This window comes from Tetrao urogallus (assembly GCF_951394365.1).
Source record: "Tetrao urogallus genome assembly, chromosome: 1".
Taxonomy (NCBI): Eukaryota; Metazoa; Chordata; class Aves; order Galliformes; family Phasianidae; genus Tetrao; species Tetrao urogallus.
Window position 1 is genome coordinate 40059125 of NC_136813.1, and position 26934 is coordinate 40086058.

General features: G+C 42.0%; 1 protein-coding gene across 1 annotated transcript; it reads left to right on the forward strand.

Annotated features, from left to right (window-relative positions):
* Positions 1 to 3712: 3712 nt before the first annotated feature.
* On the forward strand, positions 3713 to 20561 carry KLF5 (KLF transcription factor 5; the record flags this gene model as incomplete). The annotated part of the gene is made up of 4 exons (XM_079542859.1): positions 3713 to 3928; positions 5230 to 6094; positions 7135 to 7194; positions 20383 to 20561. 4 exons carry the CDS (start codon positions 3713 to 3715, stop codon positions 20559 to 20561), a joined length of 1320 nt encoding a protein of 439 aa, XP_079398985.1.
* Positions 20562 to 26934: the final 6373 nt, after the last annotated feature.

Here is a 26934-nt window from a genome sequence, read left to right on the forward strand (position 1 = left end):
ATGTTTAGCTAAAGGATAAAAACAAACCACAAATACAACTGCATCTGAGTGTTTTTAGTAATCTTAATAAACTTCAAACAATGCATCTTGCCCTGTTTTAACTGTGCAAAAGAGAAGCTTGCTAACATCACTTGTTTTGTATTTACTAAGCTTTGCAATGGTGATTCTCCCTTTGCCTGTAGAGAAATTGGTTGTTTTGCACTGTTTACAGCTTTATATTCTAAAAAGCTTCAAATTCAGTTCTCTGATGCTAGAGTCGCATCATTTAGGAGTTTTCTACCTGATAAGATGTGCCTGTAGAGTTCCAGTGACAGAGAACATCCAGCTGGTTTGAAGAAGTTGCACTAACCACTCCTAGCCATATGGAAAAGGGTTCCTGAAGGACTGTACTGAAAACAAGAAGTATTTACACAACTGTCTGAAGGCATGCAGGGGGATTACAAACATGAAACTTATTTTCTGGACATGCTTCACAATAAAATCCCATTCAAGGGGAACCAGAGGTATTTTTCTGCTGGTAACTCTTTGGACAGCAGAGCAGAAAGGTGGAAGCAGATGACTACTGAAATGTAAGAAGAGAAGTCAAAACAAAACGTGTTTGTATTTAAAATACCTGTTGGAATTAATAAGGAAGTGCCATTCATTATTTTAGGAAGAATATCCTTTTTTTCCATAGGGCCTATCACACTATTTTGTATAAAGGGAAATGAAAAATGTCAGTGTAGTTTGCCTTTGAAGAAGACACTTCTGTAAGCTAAAGCAGATAAAGTACACAGCAGCAGACTATCGTTTCATGACTCCCACATTCACTTGAGCAGAAAGTCACCCTGCTACATTCCTCTTTGTGGCGGTGCTGTGTTACAGAGCCACAAGTGGCATCTGCAAGGCCTGTCAGTAGCTGCCATGGTACCTGGTGGCTCCTACCATGGTGCTTGGTAGGGAGCAAGACGAGGAAAAATGATTCCTTGAGGTGAAAGTATCGCACTGGCTCTCTTTTGACAATCAAATGTAAAAGGAGAAACCATTTTTTCCTTTGGGGAGATGGATTCTAATGGGAGGCCAAAAATAGGTGGCTACTGATTTGCCAGGAAGGAAATTCATTTCCACTTCTCTAGAAAGTTGATGTGAGAAAACAAACTGGGTATTTGCTGGCTCAAAATCAGCCTCTGAGCGTGCTAAAAAGCTCCTGTAATCATTATCAGAAATCTTTGTGAGGCTTAAAGCCTGCTGATGTCCTCAGGTCTCCCTCACCTCGTCATTATGAAACAACCCACCCATGTCCTTCCATTCCTCTCCTGCCTCGATGTGAGGTACAGGTCCCCATAAATGCTGGTCCTTCTCCTCACAAGGACAGAGAGACACAGGGGTGCCCCTACAGGCACACCTCATGTAGCTGAGAACTTATTAAAAGCGGAACCCATCTCCATCCCATCTGGCAACCCCTGCTCCTCTGCCCCAGCTGCTCTCTCACACCAGGCAGCACTGGGCTCTACCACTGCCAGGTTCCAACCGCCTCAATGAGGACTTGACATTTGTTCTTGTTTTCTCCCGTCTTCCCTAATGGGTACAGCACTACTAAGCGAAGAGGAATGCAAAGAACAAGGGAGTTCAAAGCAATCAAGCCTACATTTACCGAGAATGTCTGGATCTTTGCCCGCCCAGAACCTGGAGCATTTACATAGTTTCAGAAAGTTTAACCCTTTTCCATTAAACCTGGCAATGCGCTTTCCAGCACAGGGCAAGCGCTTCTCATTAGTGCCTTAGCACAGTGGAAGGTATCTCTCACAAACCCACCTGTAGCGATCCCATTCCGCTTTTTATTTCCCATTTTTTTCACTCTGCGGGACAGTGACTTGAGCTCTCGAGTCCCCTGCTGTGAGATGTTCATAGAACTGCATTGCAGGGGAAGGATCTCTTTACAATAACCCCCGAACGCTCGGCTGAAATTCTCACTTACACAACATATCCAAGCTGGGGTTGCAAGACCCTACTTGGGTTTTCAACTACAAATTTGTCTGGTGAAGTGTAAATTCACTTGTAACTGTCTGCAAAATTAGTGAAGAAACAGAGATATTCTGAAATAATTATACCAGCAAATTCATATTTTTTTTTCTACTAATTAACTCTGAGCAAGACATTGTTTCCATTTAGGAATCGTATCAGTTGACAGTTTATTTCTGGCTTTCACATTGTAAAGAAAATCTATTTTTGAAAGAGGTATAAACTCTAGTAATGGTGAGAACTCCAAAAACAGGGTATTTTGCACCAACCCAAGGCTTTCGTGTGCACTATCTCTGAACTACATAGTGCAGCACTCCGTAGCTCAATCAGCAAACCTGAGCAGGAAGTCAGAAGCGATCTGACTGCCTTTTACATACTGTCACTAATTGTTAGTGACAGAAGAAATGCTAAAATAAAAATTGACTCTTCACAATTGCTTGCTCTTTAGTAATCTTCCACCGACTGCCGCTTGAGAAAAGGCTGTAAGAGCGGGACGCCATGAGCACAACAGGAGGTGGTGGGGCTGCATGTTTACCTGCAGCTCAGCCCCAACTGCAGCCTTTTAGAAAAATTACCAACACTGAAAGCTGCTTCTGGAGATGTGTATACACATCTGTAGTACCACTCTGATGGAGCAGCAAAGCATTCTCCCGAGCAGGCCATGTGTAAATAGACATACACAGCACAAAGGGAAACAAAACAAAACAAACAAACAAAAAAAACCCAGTTTTGAAATGGTTTGTTTATTACCCATTTAATCAGATGGAGGCAAAGCATATAATTAAAGTCTGATCTGCACAAGCGTCTGAACGCTGCTGCTGAATGCACGCACCAGACGCTGCCCAGTCCCATTTCGCGCTGCGGTTCTTGGAGAAACACAGCCCCGGACAGCACAGTTGGTAGCTCCGCTTCTTTAAAGCTGTCACAGAGCGAACTCCTCACTTCACAACGGCAGCCTGGAGCCCCGCTGGGCTACAGGAGGGATACACGAGGGGCATCCGCATGTGCACAGGTGTTAACGCCGCCCGAACTCGGGCTCCCTCACCACGAGGAGCTGTGCCCGCCCCTCACGGCGGAGCGCGGCGCGCCGCCTCAGCTCGGTCCCCGTTTCCCGCCCGCCGCGTCAGTAGAGGGAAAGAGGGGATAGCAGCGGCCGTGCCCGTCTCCTTTTCGCCCCTTCTTCCTTCCGTCCGCGCGGGGACGGGCAGCGGGTTGCGACTGCGAGTTGCCTCCGGGACAAAAAAAAAAAAAAAAAGCCGTGAGTGAACGGCTTTAAAAACCTATTGGAAGGTGGCAGCCGGGAGAGCCGCGCGGCTGCGAGCGGTCCGAAGCGCGCGCGGGGCCGGACGAGGGCCGCTCCGTCGCCAGAGTTCCAGCGCCGCCGCCCCGGCACGCCGCGGGGAGGAGCCCGCCGCGCAGCCCGCCGTGCGCCCCGTGGGCCGGGCAGCCTCAGGGCCGCCCCTTCGCAGGGCTGGGTGGGGTGCAGGGGGTGGGGTGGGTGAAATAGAGGCGGGCGCGTGTCCGCGATAGACACCAGCCGCCAGGTACAGGCGGAGGCACTGACGACGCCCGAGTGGATGCGCGGCCGGGCCGGGGCTCGTGGCTATAGTGAGAGCCGAGCAGCCGCCGCCCAGCCCAGCGCAGCAGCCCGCGGGCAGAGCCCAGCGCCGGGGCGGGCAGCCCGCCCGTGCCGCACCGCAGTGCCCTGCCCATGGCCACTCGGGTGCTGACCATGAGCGCTCGCCTGGCTCCCATGCCCGAGGAGCCGGTGTTCGCGCAGCTCAAGCCCGTGCTGGGGGCCAGGGAAGCGCCTGTCTTCCCCGGAGAGGACCTGAAGCAGCAGCAACAGCCGCCGCAGCAGCACCAGCACCCGGGGGGCGGCGGAGGGGGCGGCGGCGCGGCCCTGCAGGGCGAGGAAATGGTGCAGGTAGGAGCGGGCGGGACGGGGTGGGGCCGCGCCGCGGGTCCGGGCCGGGGGCAGCTGAGAGCTCCGGCTGCCGCCCGTGCACTTGCCCGGTGGCAGAATTAGAGCGGCCGCCTGTCCTCCTCGCCCACGCGGAGAGTCATGTTCGGGGAGCGGGGGGGGGGGGTTGGTGTGGGGGCGGCGGGGACTTCCCGGGACTTTCTGTCCGTCCCGGAACGCTGCTCGGGATCGGCTCCGCTGCGGACAGCTGCCTGCCGGCCGCCCTCCGACCCGCGCCGTGCCCCTCCGAGAGGAGCGGTCCCGGCTTCAAAGCGTCCCGTTGTAAGTGGGGGGAGGCAGAAAGCAGCCGGGCGTGTTTAGGGCAGACGCAGATCAAAGCGAGGGAATGTGTCTCTGTTTGTTTGTGTTGTTTACTGGTGGGCTTTGAAGAAACGTCCTGAAAGCCACTTAAAGCAGGGCAGGCTGTTTATCAGCCGCTTTCTCTTCTCGGGTGCTCGCCGGGTCTGGAATGAGCCCTGACGGGGCGAGGGGGAATGCCGCGTTTGCCCACTGGTGTTGCTCGGCACATGCCTGGCCGATGAGTGTGCGGGGTCAGGCGCTGCCGCCCACGGATTCCCCGGCACCACTGCACCGGGGCAGCGATCCCCGTAATTACAGAGTTCCCGGGACCCGGGCAGAGCTGGGGCATGTTTATCTGCTATTCACCGCTGTGCAGATTTCTGAAGTCTTAGTGAGACGCTTTGTAAAAAGGGTGAGCGAAAGTCGCCGACCAGTCTTTTTTTTATTCGGTGTTACTTATACCTTTACACTACGGTGTTGTACTTCTAATCGAACACCTTTCTTCTAAGCATGAAAAACCCTGGAAGCGCAGGAATCAGGCACGTATAAACATCGTTTGAAGTGTTAGCTCAAACGGCTGTCTGGGGATGTGACTTCCCAGAGTTCGCATTTCAAAGCGGAGTGAGTGAAACCGATCGGCAGCGACCTTGTTCGACAGCAAATTCCGAAGGCGAGATCTGTAGATTAGGCCGGGGCCTGTCATTTCCCCGTGCGGGGTTGTCTTATAGACACAAGATGAAAGCTTGCCATGGGCTGAGGCACGCGATTGGTCTCGGCATTTCTCTGTGTGAGCTGTGCTTGCCTTTGTTTTGCCTTCCCGTTCTCAGTGGCGTTGGTATCTCCCTCCATAGGTAGCTCACAGTTGGCCGTAGAGCGGCTGTTTTCTGTTTCCCAACTCAAGCTGTGCACGTGCCACCTTGTTTCGCAGCAAGTCATGTGGGCTATCGTACGTTTTGTTTTTGCAGACAAGATGTGAAATGGAGAAATATCTGGCACCTCAGCTTCCTCCCGTCCCAGTCATCTCTGAGCATAAGAAGTACAGAAGAGATAGTGCCTCAGTCGTAGACCAGTTCTTCACCGACAGCGAAGGCTTGCCTTACAGCATCAACATGAACGTCTTCCTCCCTGACATCAGCCACCTGAGAACCGGCCTGTACAAATCCCAGCGGCCCTGCGTCCCCCACATCAAGACCGAGCCCGTCACCATCTTCAGTCACCAGAGTGAAACTACTGCCCCTGCCCCTACTCAGGCCCTCCCCGAGTTCACCAGCATTTTCAGCTCTCATCAGACCCCTGATGTGAACAACATTTTCATCAAGCAGGAGCTCCCGACCCCTGATGTCCACCTCTCTGTCACGCCCCAGCAGGGCCAGCTTTACCAACTCCTGAGCTCGCCGGACCTTGACATGCCCAGTGCAGCCCCTCAGGCGGCCGTCATGGACTCCCTTAGCAGTGTCTCCATGCCGTCGGCCATGTCAGGCCTCAACACCCTCTCCCCAGCTGTCCCACAGACTGCAATGAAACAGTTCCAGGGCATTCCCCCATGCTCCTATACAATGCCAAACCAATTTCTTCAGCAGCAGGCCACCTACTTCCCCCCCTCTCCCCCCAGCTCAGAGCCTGGCAGTCCGGATAGACAAGCAGAGATACTACAGAATTTAACCCCTCCTCCATCATACGCTGCCACTATAGCTTCCAAGCTGGCAATTCACAACCCGAATTTACCTGCAACTCTGCCAATAACTCCCCAGAACATACAGCCAGTCAGATACAACAGAAGAAGTAACCCAGATTTGGAGAAAAGACGCATCCACTACTGTGACTACCCTGGTAAGCAGCATGGCGACCGCACCTCTGGGAATAAGAAAGTGTGAATAGTCATACACTAGGCATAAGTTATTTTCTTTACTATATTTAGAATCAAATAATTTCTTGTTGAAGTGGAATTTCTCCAGCGTCTTATTCTGTGTGGTGTGTACTTACATTCTTTAAATAGTGCCTGTCATTTTCTGCATGTCATTTTTACAGTCAAACTTCTGACCTTACTTTACTGTGTTTAAAAAAGTTGTGCTCTGTCTTTATTGGGGGGAAAAAAAAATAAAATTAGCTAGATGTCCGTCTCTAATTAGAGTCTGTGTGGGTGTCCAGCTCGTGCCCTAACTTCTCTAATACCTGTGATGGAGCAGAAGCTCAGTTTGATCCTGTAAGACTTGCTTCATCTGCTGGCAGTTGAGCCAATGGCTGTACCTCCCTTGATACAAATAAGGAATTCATCTGCTTGGATAAAGCAATTAAAATTACCTTTAAAAGTTTCACATAAGAGGGTAGGCTCAGAGGGAATATATGTTGCGCTGAAAGAAGAACCTCACTCTTTAAGCTATTCCTTCCAGTAATATGTGATCCCAGGTACAGGATGCTTACACCACTCTGTGCACACTGAGAAAGTCACAGCTCTTGGTTCTCTCTTTATAATTATAACTCACAGTGGTATATCACCTGATCAACGTGATAAATGCATAAAATGGAGAAGTGAGATAGAATCCTAGGTGAACTGGCTTTAGGAATTTAAAAACAAGTTTGTAAGTAGACTTCAAGATTTATGGAGCCATGTAGATTTTAGCAGCTATTGTTTTATACTACATTAGAAGGAAGTAAGTCTCCCAGAAACATATATTTTTTTTCTATGTAAAGCAGTGTCTCCCTAGGAACTTTCTGTATTAAATTATACTTCTAAATGGTTATCGTGCCAGAAGGTAGTAAACTTAAATGCTTCCAGATAGTACCTCAGCACTGAATGAGGAAGTTTAAGCATAATGTAGAGTGTTCCTGTTCTCCCTACTGAAGCATTTCTCTCCCTTATTTTGTTTTAGGCTGCACAAAAGTGTATACAAAGTCTTCTCACTTAAAAGCGCACCTGAGAACTCACACGGGTATGTACTCGCTCTCATTGTCTCTTGCTCATTAATGGCTTATATCTCTGAAAAGGCAAAAGTGTTTGATCCGCCATCTTCTCCCCATTTTTGTACAGTGGTACGGGATCAGACTGGCACTTAAGAAAAATTTCAGGTTTAGTCTGTGAGAAGAAAAGCTTTTTTTTTTTTTTTTTTTTAATTCTAAATGCAGTGTTCAGCCTTTTACAATGCAAAACTCAAAACTGTTAAGAATAAAACAGATGGAAATACTACTTTTCCCCCCAGAAAATCTTCTTATGAATAATGAATTCAGCAGAATAAATATTACGAATTTGAAGATTTATCTACATAAATAGAATTTTTCTATTTTGAGCCTTCTCTTTGACCTGTTCAGAGTTATTTAAACTTCTTTTTTCCAAAATGCTTTGAAAATTCTCGTCATCTCCATTTCCATATCGTGCATGTTTTTGTTTGTTTGTTTTCTGAGACAAACAGTTCTACAGTTCTTTTTTTTTCTACCAGTGGAAGACATTAGAATGGAGGAAATGGAAGTGCAGAATGTTAGTGTGTAACATCTGTTTTTACACACTGATCGAATTCTGTGTGCAGATACTGACACAATTACAGCTCGTGGGCCTACACCAAGACAGGCTCAGGACAAAGCTTTGCTTATTCATGCACACAGGAGCCAAGCCTTCAAAACCCAGAACTTCATAGGGATTGCTCCTAAGGATGGACTTGTGTAGACAAAGGAGGCAGGGGGAGGAATGCTGAGCTCCCCAACAGCACACTTAGAGCTATTAGGACACTTCTGGGATCTTAATACAAAACTAGTTGTGCTACAGTAAGAAGACAATTTTTACTTTACAGTAAAATACAATTACTTATTTATTTGCCAAAATAAAAAGTTAAAAAAAAAAAAAAAAAAAGGAAGGGGGCTACTTCCTGTGTTTTTAAAATGGAGTGTGAGCTTGAACTCTTACCTGCGAACATCAATGCACTTCAAGTAGTTTGCTTATTGAAGCAGGCTGCCAGCACTAAGGTTGTGCTGCTCAAGTAATGAGTTTTCACCTAAGTTTAAATCAAAAGTCAAAACAAAATTTAGCGTGAGCTGTGATCCAGCAAAATGCTTTGCTGTCTCTGTGGAAACAAGGCTGTGTTTTCAGCTGTTCTGAATGGATTGTTAGATTATCGTAAGAAATTGAGTATCTCCAGGCTAAATGTTACTATGGAAATTTTGTTTTGATAAATGAAAGAGTTATCTGTGTTGCACTCACAGTTTAAAAAAAATAAAAAATAAAAAAAAGTTCTAAGCAACTCTACTGCTTTAATTTCATAATAGACTAAACAAGAACACTTTGGTATTTTTGTACGTATGGTCACTCATTACTGACTAGATTAATAAGAATATTTTTCTGAGACTGTAAACCTGAATAATGTCAGACAGAATAATATTATTGGTCTTTAATAAATAACCTGTAAGTGGTGTCCGTGCAATTTAGCCAGCAGTTGAGTCTCAGTTTTAAATGTCACTTGCTATTATACAGTAACTAGGAAGAAGATAAAAGTAATGTTCTACTCCAAAAAAATGAGTTACTTGGGCATCACTAAATACTACTTTCCCTTTTTAAAATCAGTGTGGTGTTTTGTTTTCTTTTTTTTTTTTTTTTTATCCTGAGTGGTAATAGCTTTAGGGTTTATGAAGTTAATGTTTGTGCGCACAGAAATATATACACCCCTAATACGTACTGCATAGGATCACTAATGTTTATTGTTACCTTCACTTTTCTAGCTATAGATGTTTGACCTTAGAAATGTGGATTAATGTGCAGAGGTCAGAGAAGCTGATGTATTCATGGAAACAAGAATGTTGGAGATAAAAATCTAGTGAATTTAAGCAAGCCTAGAATACAAAGGGTCTTCTGGGGAGGTGAATGAAGGGATAAACTGTCTGAAGCGCTAACATGCAAGAATGCGAGTCCATATCCTGTTACCTGCATTATTTCAGAGTTTGGATTAGTTAGCTCTCTTGAATATTCATTTAATACTTGAAGATTTCCAGTACAGATTGTAATCTCTTCGCTTAAGATACAGCTGAAACGTGTCGATTTACGAGCAGGATCTCTGACGTACTGATACCACATAAATCAATCAACTGAAGGTTAACATGAATGGAAGCGATCTCAGGGAAATGGCAGTTACGCTGGGGGCCCTCGGGGCTCCCTCAGGAGTGCAGGGAGATCTCTCTACTTTGCCTCAAAAGAGGGAGGCTTGGTGCTAAACTTCACGGAGGCGTTTCTTTGTGTATCAGTCCACTTTGCGTGCACCTAGTCCCCTAGAACTATGCATTCATGCAGTGTTACTGAGCCTTGGCTTTAATTTATTATTATTTTTAAGACTCTTGTGAAGCTTTTACCTTCAAAGTCTGAAGTAATTGTCACGTAATCCATTTTAATAAAGTTGTGTGTGATATTCTTTCAAATCCCTTCAGGGATAGCAGACCTGTTTATCTGGCTAAACCCGTTCTTTAGTAATCATGGACCACTGAAGTTGTTTTCTCCTTATTCTTAGTTTCTTAACAATACCTTTCAAAATTGGCTGCAGTCTCTCTCTCATCCCAACCAGCCCCCGCCCTTCTTAGCAATCTGTCATCTTAAAATAAAAGAGCCTGCAGCAAAGTTTGTCTGCCAGTAAAAGTCAAGACAGACCTTATGGTTTTCCTTTTATATTGGAAAATCTCAGCCTTTTCAAAGTATTTGTTTAGCAGTCTTTTTCTTCTGAATGGCTTTCACCAGGTCTAAAAGATGTTCTTTGAGAACAAACTTCAGGGAAATGTTATTTTTAATAGGTGGAATGTAGGCTGTAGTTTTTTGGTTTTTTGTTTTTTTGTTTTTTTAAATTAAATACAAACACACTCTCAGACTTTTACATTTAACTAACACTAGGAAATGGGCAAGAGCAAAATGCCATTCTCTTTTCTTACGTGTTTCTTGCATGTTTACCTTGCAGCAAGTCAGATAGCTTAAGCTGGTACGTAATGGAATTATGCTGGACGCCATATTCACTCTCTCCAACAATCACACAGAGAAACAAGGTTAATATCTGTGTTTGAGCTGCTGGAGCAGGCATCCACTTTCCTTCCTCTAGATACTGCTTTAGTGTTTGTAAATTAGGAAGTAAGTTTTTGTTGTTGATAAACTGGTAACACAAAATTTGGAATATACACAAACATTCAGCTGCTGTGGAGAAACACAGCACTGTGTATCCATTTCTGTGCAGTTGTGGAACAGATGTCCAGTACATTTGAAAAGCTTAAACACTTCAGAATGGTATCTTAACTTGCTCTTAGTTATTTCCAAGACGCGTAGGACAGTACTCATCACATGGAAATACCTGTTGGAGCATTTGTCAAAATAGATTAGGTGTTTTTTTTTTCTTTTTACTTCTGGAAGCGGGGATTCTCTTTTAAAATGATTATACCCGTTAGTCATGGAACAAGTTTCATAACTTGTATTGTGCAACTGGTGTATATATTAGAGGGTGTTATGCATTTATTGCAAGCTGTCCAACATGAAAACTACTTTAAGACACTGACATAACAGTTCTGTGTCCAACTAGAAAAACGTGCCAGATGTCAGAGCGAAGCAATTCATTGCGTATTGTAGATAACCTCATTAGATTTCTCCTGTAACACGAGTAGATACATACTTCATATATATATCTATATATATGCATATGAGCCTTTAGAACCATGTTTTGTAAAACTTAAACCTGTTACGTTTCTTTATATGTAAAAATTTGGGACTTGAAGTTGAGTCTTTAATATGCAGGCACCTGGAATACACTACCTGTAATGCTACAGCAGAGCTGCTGGCTCTAGGGTGTTTCTTCTATTATTTCTGCAAACAGCCGCACACTTGAGAATTTTGTATGCTTTTTTAGAGGAAAATCTGTCACTGTTTTGAACTCATCAAGGCACTGAGGGCATTTTCCAGCTGCGTACTGGTTTTCCGTATACAGAAGCTTCGTACAGGCATGTTCTCTGATCACATGGTTGATTTGCCATTAATAGTTTCTAACATTAACTGCATAACTATTTCGTCTCTATCTATAGATCTAGTTTGTATTTGGTGATGGGAAGTGGAAGCCGAGATAACTCAAGAGAAATGGCATTTCTCTAAATGAGATGCACTCAAAATACTTCCACCAGCCCTAGTTATTTCAAATGCTGCATTGGCATGGGACAGCTGCTAGCTTGTGCGGTTCCTCAAGGTGTTAAACATTTTACTTCCATTTAGATCTTTGCCTCAGTAGATCCAGAACTAGTTTGTATACACCAGAATTAGAACCAGTTGTGTGCAGTAGACATTAGCAGTCCTTATGACTTTGTGTTCTGAATTTACTATAGCTGTAGATCTATGCATGTTAACAGTGGTACCTTAAAGAATCGCCCAGAAGCTCAGGACACCCATTCTTTAGAAGGGAGTACAAGTGACAGTGGACCCTACCAAAAAAAAAGCACCTCACAAAAAACACATACTGATCTCAGTCCTGAGAATTAGGTGAAGGATTTTGCTTGTGTTATACAAGTGGGGAACTGAAGCTCAAGACTGCCTTGCTCATGGTAGCAGCTTTCTGTGTCTGTAGCGACACTTTATCCAGGAAAAAAACCTTTAGATCGTGAAAATAGCTGTTAAGTAAGCACAGATTCTGTTTCTTTAACCTGTTGAGTGAGTCAGTTGTGCTGATTATTCTTTAAGGAGATGTCAGTAAATGCCATCATTGGAAGAGAGAATAAGGAAAAATGGAGGAGAGTTAAATAAAATTGTTGACAAAGTGCATTAAAGTGCAATATTGCTAGACACTGCTGGAGAATATGTTGGTATCTTTTATTTATGAATTCTGCTAAATCCATTAGTTGCCTGTGTGAGAAATGGAAGAACATTATTTTCCTGTGCAAACCACAGTTTAAGGGAAAATAATGCATTTTTCAAACACTCTGTGGATGATTGCAGACCTTTGGATTAATTGATTCAGCTCTTTATCTGTAGTCATAACCTAAACGAGACATGCTTGAATGCGTTGTGTTTTTCTGGGCGAAGTCTTAGCAATATATTCCTAAATTTTAATTAAGTATTACTGGCCATTCACGTCAGTGTCTGGCACTCAGTTTTTCGGATGCGGGAATTAAATTCCAAGGTGTCAGGTGAGGGATACTTCTGTTAGATTTGAGATACTTGAAAGAAAAGCCTAACATTTTCTTTTTGATTAAAAGCCTAGAAAGTCCCTTTAAGCATGAAAGCTTTAAAAAAAAAAACAAAAAAACACAACGCTGTTGTTTCTGTCAATTGCTCCCTGAGAGGATTAAACTTCAGTTCCAGGATATTTGATTCCTGATAAGGAAACTGTTGACCTAAGAGACCGGATTTAAATATAGTTCATTTTGAGACCGCCCTACATACACTACTATAGTCCAAGATTCACAGCAATTGCCAGTGATTAAAATTTTCCATTATTTGAGTAGACATTCCTTATTGTAATTAATTTCTGAGCTTGACTTGGACAATTGACTCCTGGTTCCACTGAACATGTTCTGAGTAGCGTTGTTTGTTGTTTGTTAGATGACCTGAACCTCCCACTGGTGAAAGATTAGAAACATGTAAGTAATGTCCTAGTTTAGTCTGAGTATCTTGGTAGCAGCATTCTCGTTCTGTCAGGCTGCATTATTTATATTCAGTGATCTCTAACAAGTCTGATTAAGGACATATTAAAACCTTTGATTTTGGCAAGTGTACAGCACTTTGCTTTGAATTAAAATAGCTGTAATGTATTGCTTTCAATTCTTGTTTGTGCGTACAGTAGATGGAAATCTGGAAGTCTACAGCAGGTTTAATGAATTCCACGTTAAGAGCACCTCTTATCTGGCTGCACAAGAGCCAGTGTTATTGGTGTGAGAGCTAAAGAGCTGTTCTTGCACCACAGCCGTAGATGAGGAAATGCGTTCTTCAGCAGAGCACAGAACCCGTAGACATGGCCATACGCCCCAGATGGCATGGATTTCTTATAAACCTACTTTAAAAAATTCCTTTCCTCTGTTTGCATATCTCCTTGTGGAGAGACCACCTCTGTTAAGACAGAATGTTATGCCAGAAAGAAAATAAACCATTTCACAGGCCAGTCAAGATTCCCCAGTAATCCTTGAACTGCGTAAGACAACACTTAGAAAAATAAGAGTGCTTCAGACATTGCTGGGAGCTCTCAGAAGATAATGCCTTTGTGTGGCTGCAGTCAGAAACTGAGTGATACGTAACTTCTTTTTTTTACTGTCCTCTTTGCTTTACCAAACTCTTGTCTTTTTTTTCCTCCTCATGCTTTTGTTAGAAAGAGATGTAATACTTCTTGGTTTATCAGTGATGGGATGTACCAGGAAAAACAACTGTGTTACAGAACCCCTAAAAATCCTGTTTTGTTGTTAAGTAGTGGTCACCCAATAGCCATTACTATACTAGACACAGACTTCTATCACATTTTTAAATGCACAGCATGTGTTATGTATTCGTATCACTGGGGGACTGCTTATTTCAAGGACTATATTTATTTCATCACTCAAAAAATAAGCTGGATTTCCTTCTGCCTCTATGTATGCTCTCAGCCTTCTAATCCCTCTCTGACTTGGACAACACAGAGAATTTCAATGCTCTAAAGAGCTTTTAAGCAGCTGAGGGATATTTTTTTTAATTTTGAAATTTCAGCTTTCTGTTCTTTATCTGAACAACAACAAAAACTGCTTAAAAAAGAAAGACAAAAACCCCAAATAAAAGACTGTTTCTAACAGTGACAGCTTAGTTAATGATAGAATGGGGATCTAAGTTTAGGTAAACTTTCAGAGCTAGAAACTTCTTTCGATTGAGGGTAGGATACTCAACCAACTGCTTTCAATTCCAGTTAGCCAGGAAGAGGCAGGCATTTAAAACAGTCATGCTTTAACCTAGAGCAAAGTCAGGCAAACTAAAAGGGCAGACTTAGCTTTTTGAAGACTGTAGTACATCAGGAATCTAAGACAACTGATTCTAAGATGTAAACTTTTAAAAGCAAAGATGTCAGAAACCTTTGTAGTAATCTGTTTTAAAGCAGGACACAGTGTGAAAATTTCTGCACCACAGTGTTTATACCAGTGAAAAACTGTTCTTCCTCCCTCCTTGGTATCACACCTAGTTGAATGTTTTTTAAGGCTGGGCACTTGCCTCTGGGGAAGCAGTTCTACAGGAAGAAAATGTTGTGTGTTCCAGCTGATTCTGAGTCTCGCCCCAGAAGCTAGGCCAGCTATGCTTGGGCTAGGATTACCTGTTGTCTGGGCTTTCTGGGGCTGGCATTCTGCTGTTGCCAGACATGTCCATCTTTTAGCTCCTGAAGAGGCAGATGCCAGACAGAGATATGGCACAAAGGGAGCAAAAACGTGTTGTCTCTGTCAGTGACTCATGAACGCCATGCATGCCTCTCCACAGAACTTCAAAGGGGTCCTTTCCCCACCCCCTACTCCAGCATCAGGTGAAAATGCTTCCCAGCAGAGTGAGAACAGAGTGTTTCATCTTCTAGCCAACTCTAGTGCTTATTCACGTCGACCTGGTCTACTCTTCCCTCCTGTGTCCTGCAGTAGCTTTGAAATGTGGGACCTTGGGTGGAATTGTCCCTTTTTAATTCACTTGAGTCATTATGTGTGATTTGTCAGACGTGGAGGCTTCTGGCATTCCTATGTATTTCCATTTGATGAAGGCTTCTTTATGCATATTTGCATGTGCTTAGATCAGTCTCCTGTACTCTTCAAGTAGTTGACTAGGTTTGAAAACCTGACCCTTACTCTATATAACTTTATATTTTAAGAAGGCCATTCTAGTAGTGAAGTACAGAAATAAAATTATACAGCTGCTTCTTCAGTGGAGTAAGGAAGTTTACTTTCTTGTTAATGGAAAAATTCATTGCTAACAGAGGTTTCGAGTGATTCTTTTTCCCAAACAGCATTTTATAAGGAAGTCTTCTCAGGATGCAGGGAGACCTGATCACAGCCTTTCAGTATCTAAAGGGGTGTTATAATAGAGCAAGGGACAAACTCCTTAGCAGGGTCTGTTGTGATAGGACAAGGGGAAATTGTTTCAAATTAAAGAAGATTGATAGATTGATACAGACTGTGTATAAGAAAGAAGTAATTTACAACAAGGTGAAGTGGAACACTGGAACAGGTTGTCAGAGAGGTGGTGGATGCCCTGTCCCTGGAGACATTCAAGATTAGGCTGGATGTGGCTCTGAGCAACCTGACCAGTGTGGAAGTTCTTGCTTGTTGAAGGGAAATTGGACTAGATGGCCTTTAAATGTCCTTTTCAACTCAAATTTTTCTGTGATTCTTGGACAAGGACTGTAGGATAAAGGATGTCCTCCGAGTTACCGTCACCCACCTCATGGGTGGCACCGTACCTTTCCTATGTGAGTATGGCAATGACAGTCACTGCCAGCAGATAGAATTAATGCTAGGAAAACACTTGGTCTGTTTTTAAACTACTACAGCCTGTAGATAAATTAAAAGAAGAGTCAGCATTGACTCAAAGGTCCAGATAATTTCTGTGAGATATTGATAAGGATCCCAAACCTTAGGATCTACATTGGTGTAGTTTAGCTATTGAAGTGGCTAGTAAGGTTGCCATGTTATATGCAGGTGTGTGTACATGTTTCTGACATTTTTGCAGTCTTAGAGCATTATTATTTATTTTAATTTTTAGGGGATTGACAAACACATTGGAAGAAAAATAGTCTCCTTTCAGGTTTTAAACTCCCTTATCTCTTGTTAGGTACATTCCGTAAAAGAGCTTCCAAACTAAACATGGGTGATTAAAATTTCAGTGCTCAAGTACAAGCCTGTTTCTCATGCTCTACAAATTTATTTTTAAAACTGGAGAATGGATACATATTAGCAGTTCAAGAACTTAAAATATATTTTGTGATGCATAAGCCTAGCAAAATATTTTAAATGAGTGATACTGGAAGGAGGTTATGCAAAAGTCCAATTAAACTTATGAAATCCCTATCCTGTTGAAGTATAATTTAAAGGAAAGCAGTTCTGTTTCCCAGAAGTGCTGTGTATAATATTTCTGGCTTGGGAAGAAAGGGTTGGAGTGTGCTATTTGGCTGGAAATCGGTACCAGCTTCCTCCATGGTGTTTTAGCTGAACAGTGTTGACATTCTAACAAATCCTGTGGAAGCTCCCCTGAAGTGGAGGAGTTAGCTGTTTTCTTGCTTTTACAGTGAAATATCTGTTTGATACAGTGATCGTGTTCCAGTAACTGAGCTATACTGCGTTCGTATTTAATGACCAATGGCGTTGGTCTAACACCCTATAGAAATACTAAATTGCTGGAGGAAAACCAAGGATTTCTAAAACTTTACAGCTACTGTATTTCACACAATCATTAAAGTAAACAAATCTTACACTACTATGTAGCCAATGGAAATAGTTTATAAAGGGTTCAGTGTCCCTTTTTGTGTATACCTGTGGTGGTGGTGTTGTTATTTTTTTAAATAAGTTCTCAAACTCAGATTTCTCAGAGCTTTTAAGTCAGCACAGAGAACGTAGAATCACTTCAGAAAATATGTAACATGAGGCTTTTTTTTTTTTCCTTGCCACAGGAGCTTAAACCAAATTCTTATTTCTGCTCAGTGACAAAAAGCATGTGTATAGATTGACAGAGAGAATACTAGCAGCTAGTTGTTCTGCTATCTTTAAAGGAGTGAAAATAACCTCCACCTTCTTTTTCTTGCCCCCCTTCCTTCTTGCCCAAAAGGAAAACATTTGAAATTGGTTCAGTTCTTAAATAGAACTTTCCAGCGGAAACTAGCATTACAAACATAGATATTCAGTATTTTACCCCTAGGATTTATTCAGAATAATCTGGGCCTCTATATTGGCGCTAAAAATAAATTTTCCAGTTCTCACTGTTAGCCAAAGCAGGGGTTAAAAGCAACCTTCTGGCTTTAATTTCCAAGTACATAAAAGTAACGCTGTTAAAACAATCTGAGTAAGGCACCCCCTTGTTCCCCTGAGTGCGTCCTCAAGCTCTGTTCAGTTCAGCTCAGGTCTGCAGCACTTGTCCAGGAAGGAGAAGCAAGCACAGCTTCTCTGCTTGTGCTGGTGCTGCACTACATGACAGCGAGATGCCCATGGCTCTTTCTTGACTGTAGTAGCATTGATATATGAGGTGACCACTGCAATGGGGTAAGCTACAGAGTTTTCTAGGTAGGAATTCGTCATTGCCTTTGAACCTGTTGGGTCCAAGAAGAGGCATGGTTTGCTGCTGTCCTGATTTCTGGTGGTTTATGTGCCAGGAGTCTTCACACAACATGTTGTCACAGATGAAAAACAAGATAGAATGGGAGGACAGCAGTTTTTTTTGTTTGGTCTTAGGGCTAGGTGCTACTTACTAGGACAATTTTGGGACTGCTTTTTCAGTAATACAACGTAGCGTGTCAGTGAATTTCAACATACCTTATATCACCTCTACACTAAGTCTATGAAGTGTGCTTTTAGTCTCTTGTTTCCCATTTAGTGTTTTATTCTAGGTGGTCCAGGTCTTCTGTTTGATAAGTGCTATTTCCCCACCTTCTTTATCGTTTCTCATATACCCAATGTTAATCTGTAAATTGGTAAACAAGACAGGAGTAAACAGAGAGCTGACTAAATCTCTGTGCTCTCTGAAGGCAGTTAGGGTAGGGGGATTACAGGATGGAATTTATGACAGTTTTAAGTGACAGTTTTTGAAGATTGGTCAGAAGCTTTTAATAGTGTCATCTTACTGAGACTATTCTGGATTTAGGTTAAATTAATTGTAAACCAGGTGGAAACATTTGATTAGATGAGCTTAAAGCCAATGTGGAAGAAAAGAGGAAAAAAGAGAAAAGGGAATTGTTTTTGAGTTAAGGTGCTTTACATATAAGAGTAATGCTTTTGTGCAACAAAATTTAAAACATTCGCTGAAGGTCTCTCTGATGTTACGCTTATGGAACAGCAGTGCAGTCTTTTACAGACCTCCATGTGAATTAAAGCAAGACTGACTTTAAATACATGAAGGATGACATACATACTACAAAGGATCCTGCACTGAGACCTTTGCTGTCATTCTGCTATGAAGACTAACTGTGTTATCTCAGCTGACTTCTCTGATGTTAGAAAAGCTTTATGTACTAAATTTGAATGAGCTCTGTATTTTGATCTACAGTATATGTTGCGTGGAACAAAAAAAAAAATCCCGTTTTGTAGGTCATTCCAGTCTTTAGTCAGTGTCAGGAAGAGTAAATTCAACTGTGATGGAAATTTTCAACAAATTGTGATCTATTTTACCATGTATCAGTTAATTTTGAACTTGAATTGTGAGGTGATTCCTGGCCCCAAATTTGTTGTTTTCTTAAGGTTTGTTATTATCCACTGCAATTTCAGTAAATCCTGTGCTGTTTATGCAAAGAGGTGGTGGTTTGTTTGGCTGGTCAGTTTATCTTGTAGAAGTCTCATTCTAGTTGTGAGCATGCTGCTGATATGAAATCACTTTGCGATGGCAAGCAGAGAGCTGACTTCACTTTTAGCTGTAGATGGAAAGTTACTGCTTAGTTGAGAAGAAGCAGTAGAAACTCACAGACAAAACATGTTTCATAATTTCATTTAAATTACAGTTTAGAGTCTCTGAAGAGACGTTTTGATGTTTCTCAAATGGTGTTCTTTGCAGAACAAACAGATGGCAGGATACTATCTTCTGACTGTTTTCTACTTGCTAATGTGACAGTAACCCAGGGGAGATTGAGTCGCTCCATAGAGCTGTAGGATTGAAGCTGTTAGAGTAAAGGTCTGGGACCAGATGGAGAAGGAGAAGGTCTTTAAGTCATGGTGAAAAGAGTTTTTTGAAAGCTCAAGTCTTCATCTGATTCTGCTCCACTTTGCTGCTGAGAGCTCAGATAAACTTGGCTTTCTTTCTCTCTTTGCCAGAATCAAATTGATATAAAGGATATAGATAGCAATGACTGTGCCATCTGAAAGGTGTTTTTGTCAACCAGCGTCAACCAATATCCTATAAATAGGTAATCTTAGCTTCTTTATTTATATGAAGCTTGCTTGTGTGGTGACATCATGTCCATGCCAGCTCCTGAGCAGGTGTATGTCCAACATGTAAAGTTCTCTTCACACAGAAGTCATCTTGACTTTGTGGCTTCACGCTTCTCCCATTTCAACAAACAAATCCATATATTATAGACATGCTTCAAAGACCCCGTTTATAGTTGTAAAATGAATGAATGCATGTATTTCGGGTGCTTGAGCTAGCATATTCAAGGCTAGCAGGGTACTTCAAAGTAGCATTCAGAGTTTCTGTAATATAGCAAGTTTTCATGCTCCCTCTGCATTGGTACAGCCTGATGGAAACAACAAGCATTTGCTATGTCTGCAGTGTGATTACCTGATGGTAGACATTTAATTCTGAAAACAAGGACTTTGGTCTTTTAGATGCTTTCTTCTATATATAGCTAGCTGAAAGCAGAGCACCACAGGATTTTATTGCCTCTGACATTTTAGAAAATATTATCCCAGTTGTATTTGTAATACACTGCACCTTTGTTCATGCTTCAGAAGACCTTGAACCAATCTATACGCTACAAAGATTCTTTATAGGAATCTTTCTTCCCACTTCAGGCTTCTCTTAAAAAAGCTCACTCAAACTTAATTTATCCTTTTTTAAAAGGTGCGAGCATAAGTTACAAACTGGGCCAGGTTGTCATGTGAGACTGCTTTCCTCTCTCTACTCCCTTTCATACTGAGACGAATGTGAGGGAGCATATTTCAGTCTCACGCAGGTTTTTTCTAAACCTCTGATCATTTCTCTATCGTAACTGTCCCTGATTTGTATAAGTGCCCAGCTTATGTTTGAAAGTTTCTTCTTTCTTCCTGATGCCATTTTACCCAGGTATTAATTTGCAGAATTGCTGAGCAGAAAGTTCAGAATAAACAAAGGGGCTGTTCATTTGGGGCCCGCAGAACATGCCTGTGAATTAGGAAACATGAGATTTTTTTCTGTTGTCGTTTACTTTAAATTGAACAGCAGTGTTACTCGTGTCAGCCTCACGCCAGCTCTCTTCAGAAGATGCACAGCTGATGTTTCTCTTCCTTCTGTCTGATTTCAGGTGAAAAACCGTACAAGTGCACGTGGGAGGGCTGCGATTGGCGATTTGCGCGCTCAGACGAATTGACGCGCCACTACAGGAAGCACACCGGGGCCAAACCCTTCCAGTGCGCCGTGTGCAACCGCAGCTTCTCTCGCTCCGATCACCTGGCTCTGCACATGAAGAGGCATCAGAACTGAAAGCCAGGCTTGTTGCCGAGGCTGTTCTGTATCTATGCAATTTCCTAATGACTCTCAACCTACAACCGAAATTAGTTTAATTTTTGAGGATGGATCATCCATTTAAAAGAAATCTCAAAACTGGAAAATGTATATTTTGTATATTTATGCAGAAAAAGGGAAAACACTGTATCACAATACCAGAGTGTTCAAGTCGTTGGTTTGCTCACGTGGGTGTATATGGCTTTAGTCAGCAGGTTTCATCTCTTTACAAGTATTATGTCTTGACACATGGCAGCGTTACACATATATTTTTTTTTCTCTCTAGGTGTTTTGACCAAAGCACTGTCATTATTGTGACAGTGTTTAGTAAACAAATTAATGAGAGACTGCAGATGAATGGACACAGTGGAAAAGCCATGCATTGTAATCTGTCAGGGTTTTACTGGATTTGTTTAGTACTTGTGCTTTTTTTTAAATGTTAAGTCGTTCTGTGGAGATAAAATACATAGAAAAATTCATAAACAGCCATAGAACAAAGTATTTTGTTCTGTATGTTGCATGTTTGCTATGACAAAGATTTTGTAAATATGCAAATCAGCTTTTTAGGGTAAAAAGAAAAGTTTTCTAAGAATTATCTGGAAAAAAAATCAGTTGTTTTACATTTGTTAACGGCACATTTACACAAAAAGTTACTTAAATACCTCTCAGAACAGTACCAACTTAGCTTCATTTCTCTTAAGAGAAATGAGCAAGACATTCAGATGTTTTGTACCTGTTAACTCAGATGGTGTGCACTGAATATTCAAAGCAGGATTTTGTTTTCAAATTGCTTAAAAGGGTGAAACATTTAAAGTGAACTGGAAAGTAAATGTTGGAAGCTTAAACGGGGAGGGGGGGATAGTTACAGTATACAGAATGTTAAACCTCTTACTATAAGCTAAACTTAGTATCACTTTAAAAAGAAGGATTTAGGATGCAATTTTCATATACGGACATGTTAAGCTGGTTCAGCACCAGTATGATCTGTTTTCATGTGGATATTGCATGTAATTTACTAGAAGGTAAAGGATACAGTAATGTTATTTAAAATTACAGTGCAGTTTAGTTTATCCACTGTTCAAATGGATACACACAGGGAAAATTAACTGCTGACAAAGGTAGCTGAAACTCCTCTGAAGTCAGTGAAGTGGTGCCCTTTTATGCTAACAATGACTTTGATCCACAGTGTTCAGCCTTGAAACATTAAGTGAAGGGCCAAAGATGAGGTTAGACCGTGCAGGATTTGGCCAGGCAACAGGAGAAAACGTAACAAACCAAGTAAAAGTGTCTGTAATTCACAAGCTGTAATATTAAGCTGTCAACCAAAGGGTAGAATAAACAATCAAAATACCAAAAAAGGGTCTCACAGGAAAACCTAGCATTGTTAAAACTGTTGTTTGTCTTTATTTATTTGTGGTATATGATAGACTTTTTTTTAAGACAATTTTACATATACTTGATAAATTATAGTTTTGTTTGTTATAGTTAGAAATGTTGCTCTTAATGTAAATAGTTGACAAATGATGTAAATAATTTTGTAAGGCTTCAAATGTTTATACGTGGAAACACATGCATAAATTGGTTGCTGTTTTGCTTCTTTTGCCTCCCCCCTACCTTATTTTTGTATTGTTGTATTTCCTATGCAAATGTTGGAGCAAACAGCTGTATAGTTGTAGAATGTTTTGAGAGAGAATGAAATGGTTTATATATAAAAGACTTTTTTTTTTTGCAAAATAAAACAAAGTGCCTAATGTGCGTGTGTGTGCTCTCTGTAGCTCTTAACAATTAAAGTTTTGTGTTTTTGTATGATGAGCTGGAAATCACAGCTATATTAAGCTAAGAATGTCTATTCTTCATAGTAGGGATTGTCTCTTTGGAAAGTTCCTTGCCTTTCTGCGTCCGGCCCTCTTTAAAACAATAAATGTGAAAAGATTATTAGTTTAGGGTGCTTCTCTGCCACTAGGACTTCAACAGAAGTGTGCAGTAGCCTGAACATAATTCTGGTAGTCCATCCACAGCCAAGTAGCTGGAAAGGAAAAATGCTCATGGCAGGAATACAAGAAGTATAGGAGTTCTCTCCCCAACCTTCAAAATGGGTGTAAGCTGTTTACAGCCGTTTAGTGTTGCCCAAAATTACTTTCTTCCTCCAGACTTCTTCTCATGTCATAGAAAAACAGGAGGGCCCCAAAGAAGTCTTACACAATGTCCTCTCCTCCCCCCACTCCCAAAACCACATCTCCTTTTCAGTGTTTTTTATTGGAAGATAGAAGTATCATTTGATTTAGAAACTCACGTTGATGTGCGTACAGATCTCAGGTTGCAGTTGTCACCTAATCCTTAATGTCAGGCTTAAAGAAAATGGGTATACTGGAACTTTCCAAAGGAAATCAGTTTTACAACCAATGAAAAATTCAGTTTAAATTTTGTTTACTGTTTCAAATTGATATATTAACCATCAACTTACTAAAAATCCAGTTTTCAAATTCCTGCAAACTCTGGCTCTTAAATCCTTTCTTGTATGGCCCAGTTATTTCCTTATAATCTAACTTGGATTTTTCTTTGATTGTTTTTTCTCTCTTAGTTTGCCTTTCCGATTTCACATAAAAGTGTTTCCATACACCAACTAATTCCTCCTTTTTGAAAATACGTAGAATAGTCATCAGTAAAGTCAATGAAGCATTACTGCTGCATTATCCTTTTTCGATCCAGCAATTAGAAGAAGTGCTGCATTTCTTCAGAGTTTTTCTGCTAGGAGGGGAAGTTGGCGCTGTGTTCAGTAATCACTCATGTGCTGTCATGGTAAATGAGAGTTACCAGAGCTTATTTTCCTGAGCACAGGGTGAAGTAAATAACAGCAGTGTTCCAGGCCGTTCAGTGCGCCAAGCCTGGCCACTTCACTCAGCCCAAATAGCTCACGTCGTGCTTGGGATTGGATGGGCAGCAGGTTTAGGAGCTGTTTTGGTCTTCTGTGAACGAAGACAGTTCTAGTTTCTATGTTTCCCATGCCTATTCTCAACGAGGGCCCACTGATTGCATGGTTTCGGCCTCTGAAATTGCTTCATACTACTTTTAAATATTTCTCTTGCTCAGCTACCTGGTTGCATAAACCAGCTTAATGACTCTGTGTTAATCTTGAATGAAAGGCCATAATTATGTCCATCTACTTCAGCAGCGTTTAGCCTAACACAAACAGAAACGCACACAGCAGATTCATGCACTAGAATACATTAAAAAACAGAAGGCAGAGAAGTGCCTTCTTGGTGAGTGCTATATCCTTGTATTAGCAGTTGAATAGCACAACTGATCTCAACACCAGGCAGAAAAGGCTGCGTTGCCACAGCCCCTGCCTGGTCATTGGAAGCAATTGGGCAGAGTCCCCTGAGGTACTGAGGCAGCTCTCGGATCCAGCTCTCAAATTATCATTCAACACCCAAATTATCATTCCACGTGAAGAGGGAAAATCCAGTTGGCAAACTGGATTTTCCGGTGATCATGTGAAAGCCATGCTGTCTCTTCACTGGGTGCTGAGTTCCTTCCTGTGGTTTTTATATTAATTGAGGCACAACTGATGTGAACAAGGTGCCTCTGTGCCCACATGGGGATCCTGTGGCCTTCATTACGTGGGGATCTTCTCAAGGATCCTTGTAATGAGCTCTGTAAGGTGCCACCTATGTGGCAGTCCTATGGCCTTCACTGCATGGGAACTTCTCAAGGATCCTTGTTCTGTAAGGTGCCACAAGGCTCTGCCATGCTGTGTAACCACAATAATGGTTTTGCCATTGAACTTCGTGAAAGAGAGTCCAGCTCAAAGGTGACTAGTATCCAGAAGAATGTGGTGAATTACTCATGTGCTGAATAATGTATCCTGGCGCTTTAAGCGTATGAAGGCAGAGGGAACTTTTTGGCTGCTGTAAGCAGGAGAAGCAGTCCAATGGGTATGCTTTTAATAGAGTGACTTGCATACTTTGCTTGTGTTTACTTATTCCTCTTCTCCTTTACCACAAACCATTATGTTGTTGTCATCTGCTGTGTTTCTAGCACCCCCACAAATGCTTGTTGTTGGGGATTTAGGATGTGAGCTGATACAGGCCATTGTAGAAACTCATGGCAGACCAGGCAGAGAGGTCCCATCTACAAAGTCCCATCTACAGTGGTTTCAAAGATTTATTTGATTTATTTGATGTTGGTACTGTGCTTTTTAAAAATAGTTACTGTTTATATATAAATATATATGCAAATATATATTGGCATGTGTGTATGTGTGCTTGCTCACTTGAATATTCAATATAATTCTGACTCCTGGCAAATGCTTTTGATTCATGGCAGTGAGTTCCACAGGGTTAGCTGAGGAGCAGGAGGGGGAGGAGAAAACACATACTTCTACATTTCTTCACAAAACTTCTAAACAGAGAAATGTAAATGTCTGTTCTCCTTGCTACAGATACATACTGAGGGAAAATGCCACAATTAAATTCAGTTTCCAAAGAGTAGGTTTTAACTTTACAACTTCAAAAAAATTTTGGAGACAGTGAGAGTTGTGCAGAGAAGGAAGAGCATTTACGTTACAGCAAAAAAGCTAATTCGGAAAAGAAACTTTTCAATTGGTCAAGCTAAAATAATGATTTATTTCTGCAGAAGAACCTCCACACATGGTAGCAGACAGTGTCCTGGAATGTAATTCCAGGTGTAGCTTGTCAAAGCAGAATTTCTTCTATCTCAGCTTTACTTTCTTTCCAGGTCTCGGCATATCCCCATCTCTGTTGCCCATCTGTCTCATGGTTAATTCATATTTTTCACTGCTCCCAAAGCTCTGGCTGCCCAAGTTGGTCCAACCCAGCCACCAGCTGAGCACCAACCCTGGCTTTTCCTGCCTGTGCTCCTGCTCCCAGCCAGAACATGCACCTCACTCAGCTCAGGTTCAGCAGCAATTGCCCCATTTGAAGACAGGGCAAACTGCAGGGAATGTGGAGGAAGAAGCTGTGTGCAGAGGAGCTCAGACCAAGAACGTGGGAAATGAAACATGGAAGTGTGACAGCTTTTGTCTGTTCTCCACAGTTTTCTGTCTCTTTCTATTGTCATTTGTGTGACTTTTCATTTTTTGACTCAGGAGAAGCAACAGTATAGGAGGAAGAAGCCATGAACCTGGACAGAAATTCCTTCCTTGCTGTTCGCTTCTCTTCTTGGCACGAAGAATAACAGCACAAATTGTTTATTTTCTGCCAGTCTCCCTACACTGTATTGTATAACCGGGGCAAACTTCCTTTTTTCTTTATGTACAGTGCTTGTGTAAATACACAGGACATGACATAATTATGTGCATAACGATTTTTGCACCCAGAGTGATATTTCTTTCTTCATGGGGCTCAGGAAACTTGTGAGAGCATTCTCCTTCCCATGGGACAGGGCAAAGGCATGTGATGCCAAGGGGGATTCTCGCAGTGAGGCAGCAGCTCAAAAATATTCAACTGTTCAGTGCAGAGTCATGAGGTTTTCAGCCTTGCTTTTTGGACTGACCTTGTTTTCCTTCCTTACTCTTTTTACAGTAGTACAGTAAGCTCAATACTTCAACTACAGGAAGCTTTAGGAAAATTTGGTTTGCCTCTTTCTCAAGAACTGAGGAATCATATTGGCTGATTTGCCATCTTTTTCTGCCTGGGAAATCAAAGTCTGAAGTCTCTTCTAAATAATATCCCCATAGGCCATTTTTCTTCCCAGCCTCAGTTGTTGTTTCTGTTTATACTTGTTTTGTTTAGTTGGCTATTGTTATTGTGGTTTGTCATTATTTCCAGCCCACTGGGGTGGATCACTAGACCAAAAAAAGGACAAAGGCACCCTCAGAGGGACCAAAAACCTAATGTCTGCTCTCCCAGGTCAATACCCGAGCTGCAAGGTTGAGAACTCACATTCTCTGCTGCTCTCTTTTTCCAGTCCCACAAACCTTGTGTTCTCTGATGCACACGGGTCTGGCCTCAAGGAGGGTGAAAACAAGCTCTGTTGTATCCTCTCTGACTACATAGCTCATGGACTGCTGAATCTCCTGAGAAGTCAGGGATGTGTGCTTCCAGCTTTTTCAGGACGACTAGGAGTGGGCACCACATTCCTGGCCACCAAAGGATTGGCCTCATTCATTTATTATTACTTTGTAAAAAAAGAGCACCATCTCCAAACCCCCTCAAGGTAGGAGCATTGCAAAGGAGAGCTGAAGCAACCTGTGAGAAGACTCATCTTGCACACATGCAGAAAGTGAGTCAGAAAAGTGTCTTTGACATGAAGACCTCAGGAGGATTCAGGCAGGACAATACCTAGCTTCTGGATCCTGATAAGGGATAAGAGTGACCTGAATCCTTAACAG